Source organism: Hippopotamus amphibius, chromosome 8, assembly GCF_030028045.1.
Source record: "Hippopotamus amphibius kiboko isolate mHipAmp2 chromosome 8, mHipAmp2.hap2, whole genome shotgun sequence".
In the NCBI taxonomy this organism is placed as follows: Eukaryota; Metazoa; Chordata; class Mammalia; order Artiodactyla; family Hippopotamidae; genus Hippopotamus; species Hippopotamus amphibius.
Genome location: NC_080193.1, coordinates 88,342,365 through 88,359,849, shown reverse-complemented (window position 1 = coordinate 88,359,849; position 17,485 = coordinate 88,342,365). Strand labels below are relative to the sequence as shown.

Genomic DNA, 17,485 nt, shown 5'->3' with positions numbered 1-17,485 from the left:
TACTTTCCTGATTTATCAGGAAACGTGGGAACTTTCCTTTCTCTATGTCTTGGTTGCATTAATACATTAACTGAAAAGGAAAGAATCATCTCCATACAAAAGGGAAGATTATTTGAGTTGAGAGCTACAGGTGAAAACCTCCAGGGTAGATTTGAGAAGAAGATCCAAAGTGGGAGGGCAGTCAAGGATATGTGTGTAGTGGACACCTCTTGTCCTGGCCAGATCCTAGAAGGAGGTCTCCTCTAGCCAATCTTATGTGTCTTATTTTTCATTCTTATCCTGGACCTAGAGGGAGGGACAAGTTAAGGAACCCTAAGCCTCACAGGTCTGGAACTCATCCTTCTCCCCACTTCTTCTGGCAGGGAAAACTGGATCACCCAGGATTGTGAGAGAGCTTTCCCAGAGCTGAGGCCAGAGGTGGTGGGCCAGCAGAGCCTTGATGCAGTGGACCTAGAAAATGAGGTGAGACCTAGGGGCTCCTCTTGGCCTTGTCCCTGCCATGGGATGTTGGGTCTTAGTAGATATTTTCTGGAACAGTAATTCCCAACCCTCCGAGGAATAGCACCCCTTGTGTTAAAAATTGCTTTCTTATTATTAATTTATAGATTTTAATTGCATAGTATCTGAATATTTAATTTTCAAAAATTGGAGTACATAAGTAAAAAGGAAAGTCCCTCTTGAGCCTTATCTCAGTCCCAGAGGTGTCAGTCTCCTTTTAAACTTTCTGTGCGTTTGCATATATGTATATGCCCACACAGAGTATATAGTTTGGCTATTTTTACATTACTGAGTTCATACTGTATATTTTGTTTTGCCTTGTGCATCCCTTACCATATGATCTGTTCTAGAGATCTTTCTACATCTACATCAGTCTTTTGGGGTTTTTTTTAGGTTTTAATTTTTTATTTTGAAAAGATTTCAAACTTAAAGAATAATTGTGAAAATAGCATCAAGTATTCCTGTATACCCTTTCACCCAGATTCACCAGTTGTTAGAATTCTACCACATTTGCTTTATGGGTCTCTTTTTTTTATGGACACGTCATCTTTCTGAATCATTTTAGGGTATGTTGCAGACATGCCTCTTTATTACCAAATATACTTTAGTGCATGTTTGCTAAGAGCATAAAGTATATTTGGTGGTAAAGAGGCATGTCTGCAACTTACACCTCCTCAGTACAATTATAGGAGTCAGAAATTTGTCATCAATATGATTCTGTTACTTACTCTACAGTCCATATTCAGATTCTGCCAACTGCTCCAGTAATGTTCTTTATAGCAAAAGCACATTTTCCCCGGTCCACAGTCCAGTCCAGTGTTATGCATTGCGTTTAATTGTTATACTTCATTAGTCTCCTTTAATCTGAAACAGTTCCTACTTTTTCTTTGTTTTTCATGGTTGATAGTTTTTAGGTGCACAGGTCAGTTATTTTGTGGAATGTTCCTCAAATTGATACTTCCACATGGTTACATTCGAGTCATGCATTTTTGGTAGGAACACTACATTAAGTAATGCATTGTCAATACTACAATCTTTTTGATAACTTATTAGTTTTTCCTAATATGGATGTGCCATGATTTATTATTCCCTTACTGACTAGCTTTATGATGTTTCCAGTTTTTTTATTATAAACCACGTAGTGGACATCTTTCTGAGTATCTCTTTATGCTTACGTACCCATGTTCTCCAAGAGACTTTTCCAGATCCCTCACATACTGCCAACTATACCTTTTTAAACGGGTGGCTGAAAAAAAATATATCTGTGCCAAAGGAGTCACTGGTTTTTTGCAGTTACTTCATGATTCCCCAGGTTGGGAGCTACTACCTTGAACCTGACACACTCCTCCTGATCTCTTTCACTCCCTGAAAGGAGCCAGACAGTGATGATGATGAGTGGCAAAACCTGCTAGAGACCACTGAGCCTGTGCCCGTCCAGCTGAAGGCCCCTTTCACCCTGCTGTGCAATCCCGACTTCTGCCAGCGCATTCAGAGTCAGCTGCATGAGGCTGGAGGGCAGGTAACCGGCAGAAGGATACCGTGGATGAAATTGGAGACCGTTTTCACAGATGAGGCATCAAAAAACATTGACTGACATAAGGAGAAAGAAAGTTTGTCCCTTTTCTATTCTCTTTCGCTTCTTCTGTTTAATTCAAGGAGATTTGCTAACCTCCTTTGGTAATACAGAAAGGGCAAACCTTGGGTTTTTCTTTCTGAAGGGAAAAGTATTCTTCTAGAACAGGGATCAGCAAACTTTCTGATGGAACTTTTTTAGACATTGATGGCCAAGAGGAAGAAATGGAGAATATCATGTAACTACTTTCTTTCATTATAATGAAAGAAAACACATTTCCACAAAATTTTTGACAAAATTAAAAATGTAGATATAACAATTTAGGTATATAATATTTTCTAATACAGGTATACTGATGAAAAGAATGAGATTCTTTTTTAGGGGAATAACATCTTGCTTAATTGGCGTTCGTAATTAGTATTCTCTCCTACAAAGCCTTTCCTTCCTTCTCTGAAACAGTGATCTTCTTTCCTGGGAACTCACCGAAATACGTTGCCTGCATCTCTTTCTCTCTCTTTTCTTTAAAGTTTTAAAAAATAATTTTTAGTAGATTTACCAAGATGTGAAAACCATCACCATAATTCAGTTTTAGAATATTTTCATCACCCCAATAAGATCATTCATAACTATTTACAGTTAATTATCATTCCCACTCCTAATATCAGGAGACTACTTTCTGTTAGATTTGCCTTTTCTGAACATATCGTATAAATATGATCATACAATGTATAGTCTTTGTGTCTGGCTCCTTTTCTCTTAGCATAATATTTTTGAGGTTCATTCATGTTGTAGCATGTGTCAATACTTAATTCCTTTTCGTTGCTGAATAGTATTCCATTGTATGAATATTATCACATTTTGTTTGTCCATTCCACTAATTGATGGAAATTTGGGTTGTTTCCACTTTTTGGCTTTTGTGAATAATGCTGCTTTGAACATCCACAGGGAAGCCTTTGTGTGGACATACGTTTTCATTTCTCTTGGGCATACACATAGGAGTGGAATTGCTGGGGCATATAGTAAATTTATGTTTAAGATTTTCAGAAACTGCTGAACTATTTTCCAAAGTGACTGCACCATCTTACATCCCACCAGCAATGTATGAGAGCCCTCATTTCTCCACATCCTCACCAACGTGTATTATTGTCTGTCTTTTTGAGTGTAGTCATTTTAGAGTGAAATAGTCTCTCATTGCCGTTTTAATTTGCATTTTGCTAATGATTAATGTGAGCATCTTTTCATGTGCTTACCAGCCATTTGTATATCTTCTTTGGTGAAATATCTAATCATTTCTTTTGCTCACTTTTATTTTTTACATTTTAAAAAAAAATTTTGGCTGCGTTGGGTCTTCGTTGCAGCATGTGGGATCTTTGCTGGAGCACATGGGCTTCTCTCTAGTTGTGGCGTGCGGGTTTTCTCTTCTCTAGTTGTGGTGCGCAGGCTCCAGAGCACAGAGATTCAGTAGTTGTGGCACGTGGGCTTAGTTGCCCTGAGGCATGGGGGATCTTAGTTCCCTAACGAGGGATCGAACCCACATCCTCTGCATTGCAGGATGGATTCTTTGTAGTGGACCACTAGGGAAGTCCTTTTTGTTCATTTTTAAGTTGGACTGTCTGCTTATTGAGTTGTAAGAGTTCTCTGTATATTCTGGATACAAGACCTTTAGCAGCTGTATGATTTGCAAATATTTTCTCCCAGTCTATAATATGTCTTTTTATTCTCATAGGAATGTCTTTTGAAGCACAAAGGTTTTAGGTTTTGAAGTTCAGTTACCATATTTTTCCTTTGTGGAAACTTTCCTATGCTTCTGGTGTTGTATCTAAGAAATCTTTTTTAAACCCAAAGTCTTGACGATTTTCTCCTATGTTTTTTTCTAAAAGCTTTCTAGAATTTTAGCTCTGGCATTTAGGTCTCTGACCCATTTTGAGTTGATTTTTGTATGTATTGTGAGGTAGGGATCTAAGTTCATCCTTTTGCATGTGGATATGTAATCATCCCAGCACCGTTTGTTGAAAAGACTCTGCTTTCGCCATTGAATTACCTTGGTACCCAGTACCTCTCTTTTGGCCCTAACATGTCCTCCTTATGTTGGATAATTTTTCAGTGGGGAAGGAGGTTAACAACTCTGCCTCCAGGATAAGACTTTCTGAGTTAGAATTCTAGCCAAACTACTGTGTGTGATTATTGACCACTTACTTAACCTGTCTAGAAACTTCAGTCTCCTCATCTATAAAATGGGTAGTTGTATTTACTTTACAATTACTAGGGTTATTGTAAAGATTGAGTGGATAAGTGAACAGATTCAGAACAGTGAGTGGCATATTGTAAAGCACTTGATGTAAATGTTAGTCTTCTTTTGAAAAATAACCTATTAAAAAATAACCATTTAAAAATATAACACTGTCTTTAGCTTGCAGGCTATATAAAAATATGTGGTAGGTTGGATCTGGCCTGCAGGTCATAGTTTGTCAACCCTTGATCTAAAGTTGAATAATATTGTTTTGTCTATCTGGAGCTGAGCAACATCGTTTTGTGCCTGTTGTTTTTAATGTTCAGAAGTGCGTGTGTTTGTGTGTGGGGGGGGGAGTGGGTGGTTTCATTTTGTTTTGTTTTAAGGTGAAGGGCTGCAGAAGGGAGGGAGCAGATAGGAATGTCACTGGGTCTGTCACTGACTGAGGGAAGCTTCCCCTACCACCCCAGTCTTGGTCACCTCCAAGTCAGGTGACCTTGTCATCTATATTCCCCTTTCCTGATACACTTTCCCTATTCCTCTGTTCTCCTTCTCTGGGTTTTTGATTCCCAAAGAAAGGAATGAGAACATTTGGTCTGCTGTGTCAGCTCCTTGGGGACACTTGGTATCTGTGACTCTCCTTCTTTTACCTCTCATAATATCGATTACTGTCTCTTTCCCTTGTGTCACCCAGATCCTGAGAGGCGTGCTGGAGGGTGCTTCCCGTATCCTTCCTGCGCTCCGGGTCCTGAGCAGTCTTCTGTCCAGCTGCAGAGACTCTGTTCCCTTGTATTCCTTCTGCCGTGAGGCAGGGCTCCCCGGGCTGCTGCTCAGCCTCCTCAGACACAGCCAGGAGAGCAGCAGTATCCAGCAGGTGAGCGCTGCGCCAGGAACCTCTCAAGGCTTAGCGGAATTTCTTCTCTTTGAATTCCTTTTCTTTGAACTGCCGTCTCTATTTGGCCGAACCGCCTTTTATTTTCTTTTCCTCGTCTCTAGTTAGTAGATTATGAATTACAAATTCTCATGCCTTCCGAGGCCAGGCAGATAATGTCATCAGAGAAGTAGACTGTGTGACTTCGTGAATAGTGGGAATGTGAGAAACTCAGGTCTCATGTCCAGTCAGAACGGGGCATCCTCTCCTCAGCACCAGCTCACTGATGCTGGGTGGGAATACGGGCTCAGTGGTGCCAGATCCTCCAGGTTTCCAAGAGAAGCTAGAAATCCAGATTTTTATGTGCAATTTCCCAATATCTGTGTTTTGAAATCTGAGGCTTTACCGGCCTGATTTTATAGAGCAGGGTACCAAAATCCAGAGAGTAGGTAACTCACACTTGGGCACTAGCTTGTAAATGGTCATGCAGAGGGTAAGCAGGAGAGCTAGGATTGAGTCTCAGTGTCCACGTCCCCACGCTTGTCCCGCCACAGCTGAGCTGAGAGGCCAGAATGCAGATGTGTTTAACAGGGCCAAGGACCAGTTGTAAAATAGAGCCTCCTAAACTCCAAAATGCTGTTCAGGCCAAACAAGACACATTTTCAGCCTTTTTACAGCCCATCAGCCGCCACTTTGTTACCTCTAGATCTCTTCTCTCTGTCCAGATGCTCTCTTCCTTCTGTCCCTTTGGTCAACCTGACTGAATATCTGACACCTGTTTCCCTTAGTCTTTGTTTCCATCCTCTACATTGCCGTAACTCTCTGTCCTCTTCCCTGGCAGCAAAGTTGGTATGGGACCTTCTTACGGGACCTGATGGCTGTGATTCAGGCCTACTTTGCCTGTACCTTCAATCTGGAGAGGAGCCAGACAGGTGACAGGTGGGATGAGAGGCAGTTTTGCTCTGTTGGCCAGTTTGGCTTCAGTTTCTACCCTCATTTCTTCCCCTCCCCATTAGGAAGAAGCTAAGTAAGGAGAAGCCATGACTTGAGACAGGTGTAGGGATCAGCTGAGTGACCTCTCAGAGTCCAGCCAGTCCTCTTAAGGACCCTGAGACACCTCCAAGTTTGCCCATGAAATTTCAGGTTCCAAGGGTCAGCAGTCACCATACACTAAATGGAAGGTGCTCAGGGTGTGAATAAGCTAGAGGAAATGGCAGAGAAGAGGCCTGGAGGGGGGTGTGTGTGTGCGTTTGTGAGGGGGCGGGGGTGGGGGGTGGGGAGAGAGCATTCTGATGTGTTCCTTTGCAGAGATTCTCCTACCTGCCCTGAACCAACCACATGTGGGCTTTTAGTAGAGAAATGAGAAGAAACCATGGACTCATTTTTTTCCCAGCCTACAGGTATTTCAGGAGGCCGCCAACCTCTTTCTAGACCTGTTGGGGAAACTATTAGCCCAACCAGATGACTCTGAGCAGACTTTGCGGAGGGACAGCCTTATGGTAATCTGCTCCCCCTTCCAGATTTCTGTCTCGGTTTTTCCCTGTGTTTCTCCCGTCCTCTTTCTTATGACTATATAGGGTTAGATCGAGGTAATATAACAAATGTTTGTCGAATGCCAACTGTGTGCCATATGCCATCTGAGTAAGAGAAAGTCCCCATCTTCAAGGGATCAGGGCTAGTCTAGTAGGAGAGATGTGATCAAGGACAATAGTGCGAAAAGTACATTAGAACTTCACATAAATTACAGAAGCATTGCTGAAGAAGACTAACGCTACTTGGAGGGTCACAAGAGAAATCTTGAAGAAGAAAATCATCTCTACTAGGATTTGAAGACTGTATAGAAGTCTGCCAGGTGGATGAGGCAGGAAAGTAGGAAGAACATTCGGGCAGAAAGAGCAACATACATTAGAGCCCAGAGGCATTAGGCAGTGTGGCCTATTTTAGGGAACCATAAATAGAAGTATTTCTTCTTGAATAGACTTGCAAATCAGCTAGTATTCCCAACCTTGTTTGTCCTGCAGACTAGTAGCCTACGTGGATTCTCTTCCCTGGACTCTGGGGTTGAGGGATGGGAAGGAAGGATTGAAAGAAAATAGCTGAGTTCTGACTGATCTTGGAGGAGACAGAGAGGAACACGTGCGAGGAAGTAAGCAATTGCCTGGTCTTGTTCAGACTGGCAACTAGGAGAACAGATCTGGGCTGCATTCCTACCTCCAGCTAGCAGTCCATTCGATTTCTTCTAGGCTGAGAGCGCACTATAACATCCCTTGTCCTTTCCAGTCAGGAAGTTTTTAATGTCTAACCTAAATTTTGGGCAGTAGTGACTCACTTCTCTTATGACATTGTGCAGTGAGTAACATGGGAAGTTTGGAGTAAATTCCCCACCTCTCGAAATTCTGAATCAGTAAGACTGGGTTGGGAAGAACGCACAAATCCCCAGGATTTCTTTTTTTTTAATTTATTTATTTTACTTTATTTGTTGGCTGTGTTGGGTCTTCATTGCTGCGCACGGGCTTTCTCTAGTTGCTGCAAGTGGGGGCTACTCTTCATTGCGGTGTGCGGGCTCCCCATTGCAGTGGCTTCTCCTGTGGAGCACAGGCTCTAGGCGTATGAGCTTCAACAGCTGCGGCACACAGGCTCAGTAGTTGTAGCTCACGGGCTCTAGAGCACAGGCTCAATAGTTGTGGCACACGGGCCCAGCTGCTCTGTGGCACGTGGGATCCTCCCAGAGCAGGGCTCGAACCCGTATCCCCTGCACTGGTAGGCGGACTCCCAACCACTGTGCCACCTAGGAAGTCCCCCCCAGGATTTCTTATAGTCATGGTCCACAGATAATACTTTGAGAACCATCATTTATGGAGCAGCTGATCAGAATAGAAGGATTGACATCCAAAATTCCTGTCCTTGAAACGTGAGGGCAGTTATGTTACACATTCTGTGTGAGGAATTCAGAATTTTTTTTTTTTTTTTTGCACACGGGCTTAGTTGCTCCGCGGCATGTGGGATCTTCCTGGGGCTGGTATCGAACCCGTGACCTCTGCATTGGCAGGCGGATTCTTAACCACTGTGCTACCTAGGAAGCCCAGGAATTCAGAATTATACTTAGAATTAATACTTAGAATTCAGCAGCTGGTCCCCCTGGGTTTTTCTCCTTATTTCTCAGGTTCTCCGGAAACTCTTGCTCCTTACCCTAAGTCCAGTCAGTTTTCTGATGCACTAATGTTACCCCTGCCTTGTCTCCGTTAGTGCTTTACTGTTCTGTGTGAAGCCATGGATGGGAACAGCTGGACCATCTCTAAAGCCTTCTACTCCAGCCTGCTGACTACACAGCGGGCTGTGTTGGACGGGCTCCTTCATGGCTTGACAGTTCCACAGCTCCCTTTGCACAGCCCCCCAGGTAACCAGAATGGGGAGGGGAGGTTCTCTTGACTTCCTTGTCGAATAGGTCCAGCTCTGCTCTTTCTCCTGCCATTGCCTGGAATAGTGCTTGGCATTTAGTGAGTGTTAAGTAACCGTGAACTGAGAGAATGAAGGGGGAATCTGAAACAAGGACACCTTCCTGCATTCTTTGCCTTTCTCACAGGAGCCCCCCAGGTGAGCCAGCCGCTGCGGGAGCAGAGTGAGGATCTGCCTGGAGCCATTTCCTCGGCGCTGGCAGCCATATGCACTGCTCCTGCAGGGCTGCCTGGCTGCTGGGAAGCCAAGGAGCAGGTCTGAGCTACAATTTTTTGTTCCTGTCATCCTCGTTGCCACAGTTGGGGAGGCTGGCCTCAGCTTCTCAGAAAGGCAGGAAAACAAGTTTTCATGCCTCCCTTTACTCAGTAGTTCCAGAGACAGATGCTCCCACTAGATTTGGGCCACTAGCAGAACATGATATAGCCAAAATCCCAGAGCCCTTGGCTGGCTGATTAGCGAGCTCAGTGACAAACTGCCCATGAGGTGGGATAGCTGATACGAAGCCACCAGTGATGCTTCCTCAAGGGTTCAGGATTCAGATTCCCTGCTTTCTTTGGACTAGCAACACCTTCCTCTGTCCCTGCCTGGTGGGACTTAACTAGGCCTTGCCTTTTTTTTTTTTTAAGAACTTTCATTGAGATATAGTTAACATACAATGAACTGCATATATTTAGAGTGTACAATTTGGTTTTGTTTTTTTTTTATTAGTAATGTATATGTTAGGCCTTGCCTTTTTGTTACCCACTGACCATGAAGACTGGGAATGGAATTGGGTCTGTGGTTCCTGGTGAATATGGGGAAGAGTGGCTAGCAAGGGGTTGAGAATCCGGATTATTTGGAGATATGAGAGGAATAGGATTGGAAGAATAGGAATGGGATTGAGTCTTCAGGTGTGTCTCTACAGATCTCTCGGTATTTGGCAAACCAGCTCACCGAAGACAGCAGCCAACTGAGGTCATCCCTCATCTCTGGCCTGCAGCATCCCATCCTGTGCCTACACCTTCTCAAGGTACTGCCTGCCCATAACTCTTGGCTGTTCAGATTTCTTTTTAACCCACAGGACTGAGACAGAAAGGGACACCAAGAGGAACATTGAGAGAGATGAGAGACCCCCCCCCTTGGAGGACCCCTTCCTGCTTTTAAAACTGTTCAGCTGAGATGGCCCCACTGTCAGCCAGTCCTCACCAGAACTAAGAAGTGTCTGCATCTCACAATCTTTTAGCAAGAGGTGGAAGTGGCCTGAATTTCTCTGACACCCCTAGTTGTGGATACTAGATCTGTTGAGAGGTTAACCTGCTTTCAGCTGAGCCTTCCAATCTAGGAGCCCAGGGGCTGCTCTGCCTCCCTGACAGACTCCTTCCCACACCTCTTAGGTTCTCTACTCCTGCTGCCACATCAGTGAGTGCCTGTGCCGTCTTTTAGGGCAAGAGCCCCTTGCCTTGGAGTCACTGTTGAAGTTGGTCCAGGGCAAGGTAGGCCAGCAACACAAGTGGGCATCTCTTGGGGGCACCACCATCTCAATCAGAGGAGGTGCTGATAGCTTGGGTTTCCTTTGTAGGTAAAGGTAGTGGATTGGGAAGAGTGTACTGAAGTGACACTGTACCTCCTCTCCCTTCTTGTCCTTCACCATCAAGATGTGCCTGCTGGGTGAGTCATAAAGTAGAGTTTCTCCACTGAAATCTTCCACCCACATAGCTCACCTTGATGTGGACTGTGGAGAATGACACCCTACAACCTGTCCTTAGGAGGGATTGGGACAGAGAGAGTGAAGGTTTCTCTACAAAGAAAAGACCTAGATTCCCACCAGCTTTATGCCCTGGAGGTGAACATGCAGCCTAGGTGAAGAGTGCCATCCAGGGGAGAGGGCAGGCCACTCAGCAGCCTTGCCGCATCCCTTGATGTGTCTCCTTATTCCAGAATGGAGAAGCTAGGCAGTGAGACTGCTACTGTCTTTACCCATTCACACGTCGTCTCTCTTGTGGTGAGTTTTCAGCCTTCATCGTCCTCCCCTTTTCACCCCATCATCCCACCCTTCCGGGAGCAGGAGGGTCATTTCCTAATTTGCAGCTGTTTGTGAGGCACTCTTCTGGACCAGGACAGAGAAATAAATCCTCTCTGCCTGTCCCGAGTACCATCCAGATTCGGACATTCCTCCTTGTCTGACTCTCCACAGAGCGCAGCAGCCTGTCTCTTGGGCCAGCTTGGTCAGCAAGGGGTGACTTTTGACCTCCAGCCTGTGGAGTGGATCGCTGCAGCCACACATGCCCTGTCCGCCCCTGCAGAGGTGAGTGCTACCAGGGAATGCAGAGATGTGTTTTCTCTGAGTCAAATAAGGTCTGCATTCAGGGAGAAAAGCCTGAAATGCCAGCAAGCCTAGGGGAAACTAAGAAGCGTGAGATAATCAAGGAGTCTTTCCTGTCCTATCTTATGCCCTTGGGTAATATATCCCTCTGAGCCCAGACTGTCAGGACTTTAGATCTGTTGTTAACGTGGGGGAGAGCGAGGCATCCTCTCTCTGTCTCCCTCTCTCTCCCTCTCTCTCTCTCTCTCTCCTCCAGCCTCTCCTCTCCAGTCTGTTTTTGTCACTGCCATCAAAGTGAGCTTTCTTAAAGGAAAACCTGCTCATTTGCTCAACCAGTAATTATTTCACACATAAATACGTATTGAGTACCAGGCACTAGTCTCGGCTCTGAGAATACAGTAGTGGAAAGAGTCAAAAAAAATCTTGCCCATATGGAGCTTGTGTAAGTCCTCAGTGGCTTCCCACGGTTTCTGGGTTAGTGTCCAAATTCGTTAGCAGGTACTCAAAGCTCATCTATTACCTCTGCGCTCTCTAATCCTGCTCTACCAAAGAGTTAACATTTCCAGAATTCACTGTGGTCTTTCATCACCTGCATTTGTATAAGCTGTGACTTCTCCCTTCTTTGTCTGCCTTTTAAACTTTTAATCCCATCAGTTTCCTACCTCCAGGAGGCAGAGTTAGCACTCTTAACTGCGTCACTTTCCCTCTCCACAGCCCCTACCTCACAGCCTCTTGTTTAGCAAGTATCTTCCTAAACTAGAATTGTTTCGGTGGCTGCTTACATTAAGACAGAGTTAGTCATTGAACGAATAGGCAGGAACCAAGACTCCTAAGTCCAAAGAACTCTCCCCACTACACCAGGCCACAGAAGAACTCCTGCCTGACTTGGGGTTGGGTGCACAGACCTGTGCAGTCACCTCACTCCTCTCGGATCTGCTCTCTTCCTGCCTCTCTCTGACAGGTCCGACTGACTCCACCAGGTGGCTGTGGATTCTATGACGGCCTCCTCATCCTTCTGCTGCAGCTCCTCACCCAGGTACAGCTGCATCCTAAGATGGATGGGAAGTAAGGAGAGAGAAACTGGGTGCTTTGGGGAGCCACTGGCCAATGGGAAGAAAGAAGCAACACAGTCTTCTCTCCTCTCAAACTACCTGTGATGGCATTAGATTGGGCTCATCTGCCCTCAGTACAGACCCTTTGAGGGGAACCATTCAGCTGCATCCCTTGGGATTCAGTGGAAAGGAAGCTGTAATTCCCTGGTTTCCAGTAGACATACACATGGGTTGAGAGGTTCGGGGGGTTAAGACGTGATAAGAGAGGGAACTGAGACAACAGGGAAATCCTAGGTGGGAAAACAGAAGGAATTATTTCCGGGACTCCCCTTCCTCGTCATAGGTCAGGGACAAGAGTGAAAAAAGGCATTTCGACTCCTGACTTGGACCTCCTCGTTCACCCTCTTTCAATTGTGTCTCTAGCAGGGGAAGGGTAATCCAATAAGGGACGTGGCCAGCTCAGAACTGTGGACGGTTCTGTGGCACCGCTTCTCCATGGCTCTGAGGCTCCCTGAAGAGGCGTCTACACAGGAAGAGGAGCTGTCGCTGTCCAGTCCACAAAGCCCAGAGCCAGACTGGACGCTGATCTCACCCCAAGGTATCTTTCCAACAGCATGGTCCCTTTTTTGGGGCCAGTGTATTGGTCCCTTTTCAAGAGGAGATAGTCTGGAACTGGGTTAGCTCTCGGAGACGGCGACTGGTGCTGCTGCCTGGGGAGAGAATGGCACAGTCTGTGCTGGAGCCACTCAGGGGTGGGGAAGGGACTGAACAGGTGGTAGCCTGAGAGCCACGGGGATGCGGGGCATCTCGGCCTCTTGCCTGCTCCACTAGGTCTCCATTCTTGGTGTTTGCAGGCATGGCAGCCCTGCTGAGCCTGGCCATGGCCACCTTTACCCAGGAGCCCCAGTTATGCCTGAGCCACCTGTCTCAGCGTGGAAGTATCCTCATGTCCACCCTGAAGCATTTACTTTCGCCCAGCTTCCTGCATCAACTGGGCCAGGCGTGAGTTGGAGCTAGAGGAGGGAAACCAGAAAATTCAAAGTCTGCTACTGGGGGTGGCGGCAGGGGAAGGCAGGCGAGAAAGAGCTGGCGGCTTGAGCGATGAGGCAAGAAATTACTGAGGGGGATTACTGAGGTTGGGGAAAGAGAGCTGGACTAGGGAATCTGAGAAGGGGCGGGGGAAGAATGCTGAGGGGTGTGAGAGCCAGACTGAGTACATCCTTCCACTCTCCCCTCAGGCCTCAAGGGTCTGAGTTTCTCCCCGTCGTGGTGCTCTCTGTCTGCCAGCTCCTCTGCTTCCCCTTCGCCCTGGATGTGGATGCTGACCTCCTTGAAGGTGTCCTGGCTGACCTCACAGACTCAGAAGTCACAGCCCATCTACTGCAGGTACTGGGGAAGCTACCGTGGCAGGAAGGTGGGAGAGGAAGGTGGCCAACCTTGTGTACTCAAATTCACTTCCTGACAGCTCCAGGGCTCTCGCAGGCCCTTGTAGGAGTGCAGCACCTGGCTTGGTCTAAGAGTTGGAGTGGAGAAAGCATCAGGCCTGAACAGAGGCATGCGCTTGGAGCTGGGCAGGGCCTCCTCTCTCCATCAGTCCCTTATCTGGACTAACTTGGAGCCCAGTGGAGCAGACATCCTAGTCTAGGCCCTGGAGACTCAGCTTCTCAGCTGGGAATCACTTGTCTGGCAATTGTTGGCATTAAGCACTGAGTGGGTCTCTGAAGGCAGAGAGACTTAAGTCCTTGCAGAGCAAGTCATGGCCTCGGGAAGGACCTGTTCTCCTGGACTCCACGTTGTATCTCATGTGTGGTGCTGTGGCTCAGGGCTTCCAGTTCCCTGTGGTATTCTCACCACAACTTGGCTTTTCTGTCTCCCAGATTTTGGGCTCCTTCTCGTTATCTAGCTGCAGTGTATCCTCCCTCTCCCTGAACTATTTTGCCTGCACCCCTCCCCCTCCTCCAGGTCTGCTGCCTCCATCTTCCACTGACACAAGTCGAGCTGCCCATCAGTCTCCTCACACGCCTGGCCCTCTCGGATCCCACGTCTCTCAACCAGTTTGTGAACACAGTGGCTGCCTCCCCTGGAACCACCATCTCATTCCTCTCAGTTGCCCTCCTGGGTGACCAGCCACTGCTGACTTCTGACCTTCTCTCCCTCCTGGCCCACGCCGCCCGGGTACTGTCTCCCAGCCATTTGTCCTTTATCCAAGGACTCATGGCTGGCTCCGATGAATCCTATCGGCCCCTGCGCAGCCTCCTGGGCCACCCAGAGAATTCTGTGCGGGCCCGTACTTATGGGCTCCTGGGACACTTGCTGCAACATAGCGTGGCCCTACGTGGGGCCCTGCAGAGCCAGGCAGGACTGCTTAACCTTCTGCTGCTGGGGCTTGGAGACAAGGACCCTGCTGTGCGGCGCGGTGCCAGCTTTGCTGTGGGCAATGCAGCCTACCAAGCTGGTCCTCTGGGACCTGCCCTGGCAGCTGCGGTACCTGATATGACCCAGCTGCTTGGAGATCCTCAGGCTGGTATCCGGCGCAATGCTGCATCAGCTCTGGGCAACTTGGGGCCTGAGGGTTTGGGGGAGGAGCTGTTACAGTGCCAAGTACCCCAGCGGCTCCTAGAGGTGGCGTGTGGAGACCCCCAGCCAAATGTGAAGGAGGCCGCCCTTGTTGCCCTCCGGAGCCTCCGACAGGAGCCCTGCATCCATCAGGTACACCCCAGGGGACTTAGGAGTCACCATGGTGGGGCTGGTTTTCATAACATTTTTCCGAGATAGTCTTTAAGGAATTGGGACATCTAGAAACAAAAGCTGTGGCCTTCTCTGGGAGCAGGAAGCCCAGGGCCATGACTTGGACATGAGTTTTTCATCTAATGTGTCCCACCTGGAGAAGGGAAGGGACCTGGAAGAGGATTCCATTGGGCTAGGAAATGCCTGGGATCTCAAGGACCAGTGTTTCTCTCTTCTGGAGGCTGTGCAGGAGGGAGGTGAGGGAAGACTAGGAGATGTTGAGGTATAGAATGGTTTCGTTCTGAGGGCCACGAAGGTGCTAGCTATCTTTTTTAGCACTTACCATGTGAAAAGTACCATGCTAAGCATTTTACCTTTATTACCTGGTTTAAGCGTTGCTTCTCATTTTGCAGGCAATGAAACTGAGGCACAAAGAATTTAATAACTTGTCCAAGTTACAAAGCTAATAGGTAGAATTGGACTTCTGAACTTGAGTCTGAGTCCAGAGCCCATGCTCTCCCCCCCCCCCCCAACTTTGGCCATGCCACATGGCATGTGGGATCTTAGTTCCCCAACCAGGAACTGAACCTGTGGCCCCCTGCAGTGGAAGCATGGAGTCTTAACCACTGGAGCGCCAGGGAAGTCCCTAGAGCCCATGCTCTTAACCATTGCTTTATTCTGTGGTTTTGTTTTGTTTTGTTTTGTTTTGTTGCTCAATTTTCAGTATATAAACAATCCTGTGGAAAATCATACATCTACCTATGATAAAGCTAAACCTCCAAATTATAATAGTTCAATGTGGTAGCATTGGGTGGTTCATGCAGAAGAGAAGTTTTGACAGGATGGTGATGATATATGTTAGAGTTGTCTGGCAATCCATGTAGGGAAGTAATGAAAGAGATTCTTGGTGGTAATGAGGTCCAGACCCACTGGTCTGAATCCACAGTTGGGAGTCCCACCTTTTGGCTTACTTTCACTGCTGCAGTTATTACCTCTTCCTGGGGACCAGTGCCTGGGTCCTTTGGTGCCTTGGTTTCATGGTCTGTAACTAAAGAGAATGGAAGTAGACTTCTGGTCCTGGTGATTTCCTGTCTCCAAGGTCTATCTTTTCCCATGCAACCTATTTTGAGTCCCCAGGAGTTCATTTTCTTTTTCTTCCTTTTCTACAGTGGGAATTGGTGGGCCAAATGAAAGTCCTCTGCATGTCGTGTTCTATCATCTCTCTGTATCCCACAGGTGCTGGTGTCCCTGGGTGCCAGTGAGAAATTAGCCTTGCTCTCTCTGGGGAATCAGTTACTGCCACATAGCAGTCCCAGGCCTGCCTCTGCCAAACACTGCAGAAAACTCATTCACCTCCTGAGGCCAACCCACAGTACGTGACCCCAGATTCCTGGGATCCAGCCTCCAATCTCCATTGCCCTACTATTGCCAACCCTTCCTTTTTCTATTCTACAAGCCACCAACTCAACCAAGAGCTAAAGAGACTGAAAGAGAGACGCTGCCAATCAGCTGATTTGAGAACAAGAACCTAGAAGAGATTCATGTATAAAGCTCCTTGTTTCCCCCAGATTCAGGATGATTTCGGCCAGTAAACTTCATTGTTGTTGGTGCCCGAGGAGATTCCTTTCTTCTCTACATCAAGGGGTCTTTTCTCCAATATTGTGCCTTTAAATCCAAGGGACATGCCTCCTGGACCTTAGGGAGACACCTTCTACCTGAGAGGTCTCTTCTTTTCTGGAGCTCCTGAAATCTTCCCAGCAGGTTCTTGCTCTAGATGTGGTGGTGCCAGGACAGTGATGAAGACAGAGCCTGCCTCAGCTCTAGGCTGTGGGGATGAATGCCATCAGTCCCTGTTGTGGAGCGCTCCACAGCCTGCAGCCCACATTCCCATCCATGGGTGCAGGTGGGAGTCTACCTTTTCTGTCTTCCTTCCTCCCTCGCTCCCTCCCTCTCCTCTCCTCTCCTCTCTTCCCTCCCTCCCTCCTTCCTTTCTTTTTTCTTTCCTTTTTTTCTTTCTCTTTTTCTTTTTTTAACCCTACTTGGAACTGCCAGGGTAAAAGTTGAGAGCTCCTCTTTTAGCTGATGTGTGATGCTGGAAGCACTGGTTTCCTGTTCACAGAAGATCCTGGTTTGGGAGCTTATTTTAATCTTTTCCTGCCTTCCAGCTTCCTCCATCCCAGATGAGCTACATGTGATCACCTACTTCCAAGTCAGGGCCAGTGAAGCTGAAATAGGAAAGGACAGGATTAAACGGAGGGGTAAATTGGACTGCTTTCTAATCTCAGGCTTAGTGATTAGTTTTAACATTTGGTGGAGTTTCAGTGTATAGGGAAGTCCAGCTGCTTTAGAAGGGTGGCTGTTTGTGGAGATTGTTCAGTTTACCAGAAAGGGGTGTTTGGCAGGCGCATTGCTTAGAATGGTAATCCGTACTGGAAAGCTTAAGCCTTCACTCACTGGATGGCTTGCAGCCAGCTTCCCAGAGCCCTCATTTCTCCATCCATAACATAGGGAGACTGCTTTTTGTCCTTCCTTAAATTCCACTTGTTTTAGAAATGAAAGATGAGTAAGGTGCCTTTATTTTATTTATTTATTTTTTTTGGTGCCTTTATTTTATTTTTTTATTTTTTTATTTTTTTGGGGGGTACACGAGGTTCAATCATCTGTTTTTATACACATATCTCCGTATTCCCTCCCTTCCTTGACTCCCCCCCCTCGAGTCCCCCCCACCCTCCCCGCCCCAGGGTGCCTTTATTTTTATAAGGAACTTATTTAGACC

General features: G+C 46.9%; 1 protein-coding gene across 4 annotated transcripts in view; it reads left to right on the top strand.

Annotated features, from left to right (window-relative positions):
• The window catches only part of STK36 (serine/threonine kinase 36), a 37,035-nt gene that overhangs the window by 9,000 nt on the left and 10,550 nt on the right, over nt 1-17,485 (top strand). For 3 of the 4 annotated variants that reach the window (XM_057744240.1, XM_057744241.1, XM_057744243.1), the window contains 18 exons: nt 363-462; nt 1,871-2,017; nt 4,996-5,175; nt 6,014-6,111; nt 6,566-6,671; nt 8,419-8,569; nt 8,756-8,883; nt 9,533-9,637; nt 10,002-10,100; nt 10,187-10,275; nt 10,546-10,609; nt 10,802-10,912; nt 11,892-11,966; nt 12,406-12,580; nt 12,837-12,984; nt 13,221-13,368; nt 13,945-14,691; nt 15,946-17,474. In XM_057744240.1, the coding sequence (XP_057600223.1) occupies nt 363-462; nt 1,871-2,017; nt 4,996-5,175; nt 6,014-6,111; nt 6,566-6,671; nt 8,419-8,569; nt 8,756-8,883; nt 9,533-9,637; nt 10,002-10,100; nt 10,187-10,275; nt 10,546-10,609; nt 10,802-10,912; nt 11,892-11,966; nt 12,406-12,580; nt 12,837-12,984; nt 13,221-13,368; nt 13,945-14,691; nt 15,946-16,089 (2,815 nt within the window). In that variant the 3' untranslated portion in view covers nt 16,090-17,474. Of the gene's footprint in view, nt 1-362; nt 463-1,870; nt 2,018-4,995; nt 5,176-6,013; nt 6,112-6,565; nt 6,672-8,418; nt 8,570-8,755; nt 8,884-9,532; nt 9,638-10,001; nt 10,101-10,186; nt 10,276-10,545; nt 10,610-10,801; nt 10,913-11,891; nt 11,967-12,405; nt 12,581-12,836; nt 12,985-13,220; nt 13,369-13,944; nt 14,692-15,945; nt 17,475-17,485 lie in introns of those variants that run through there. The other variant, XM_057744244.1, reaches the window with a different exon arrangement.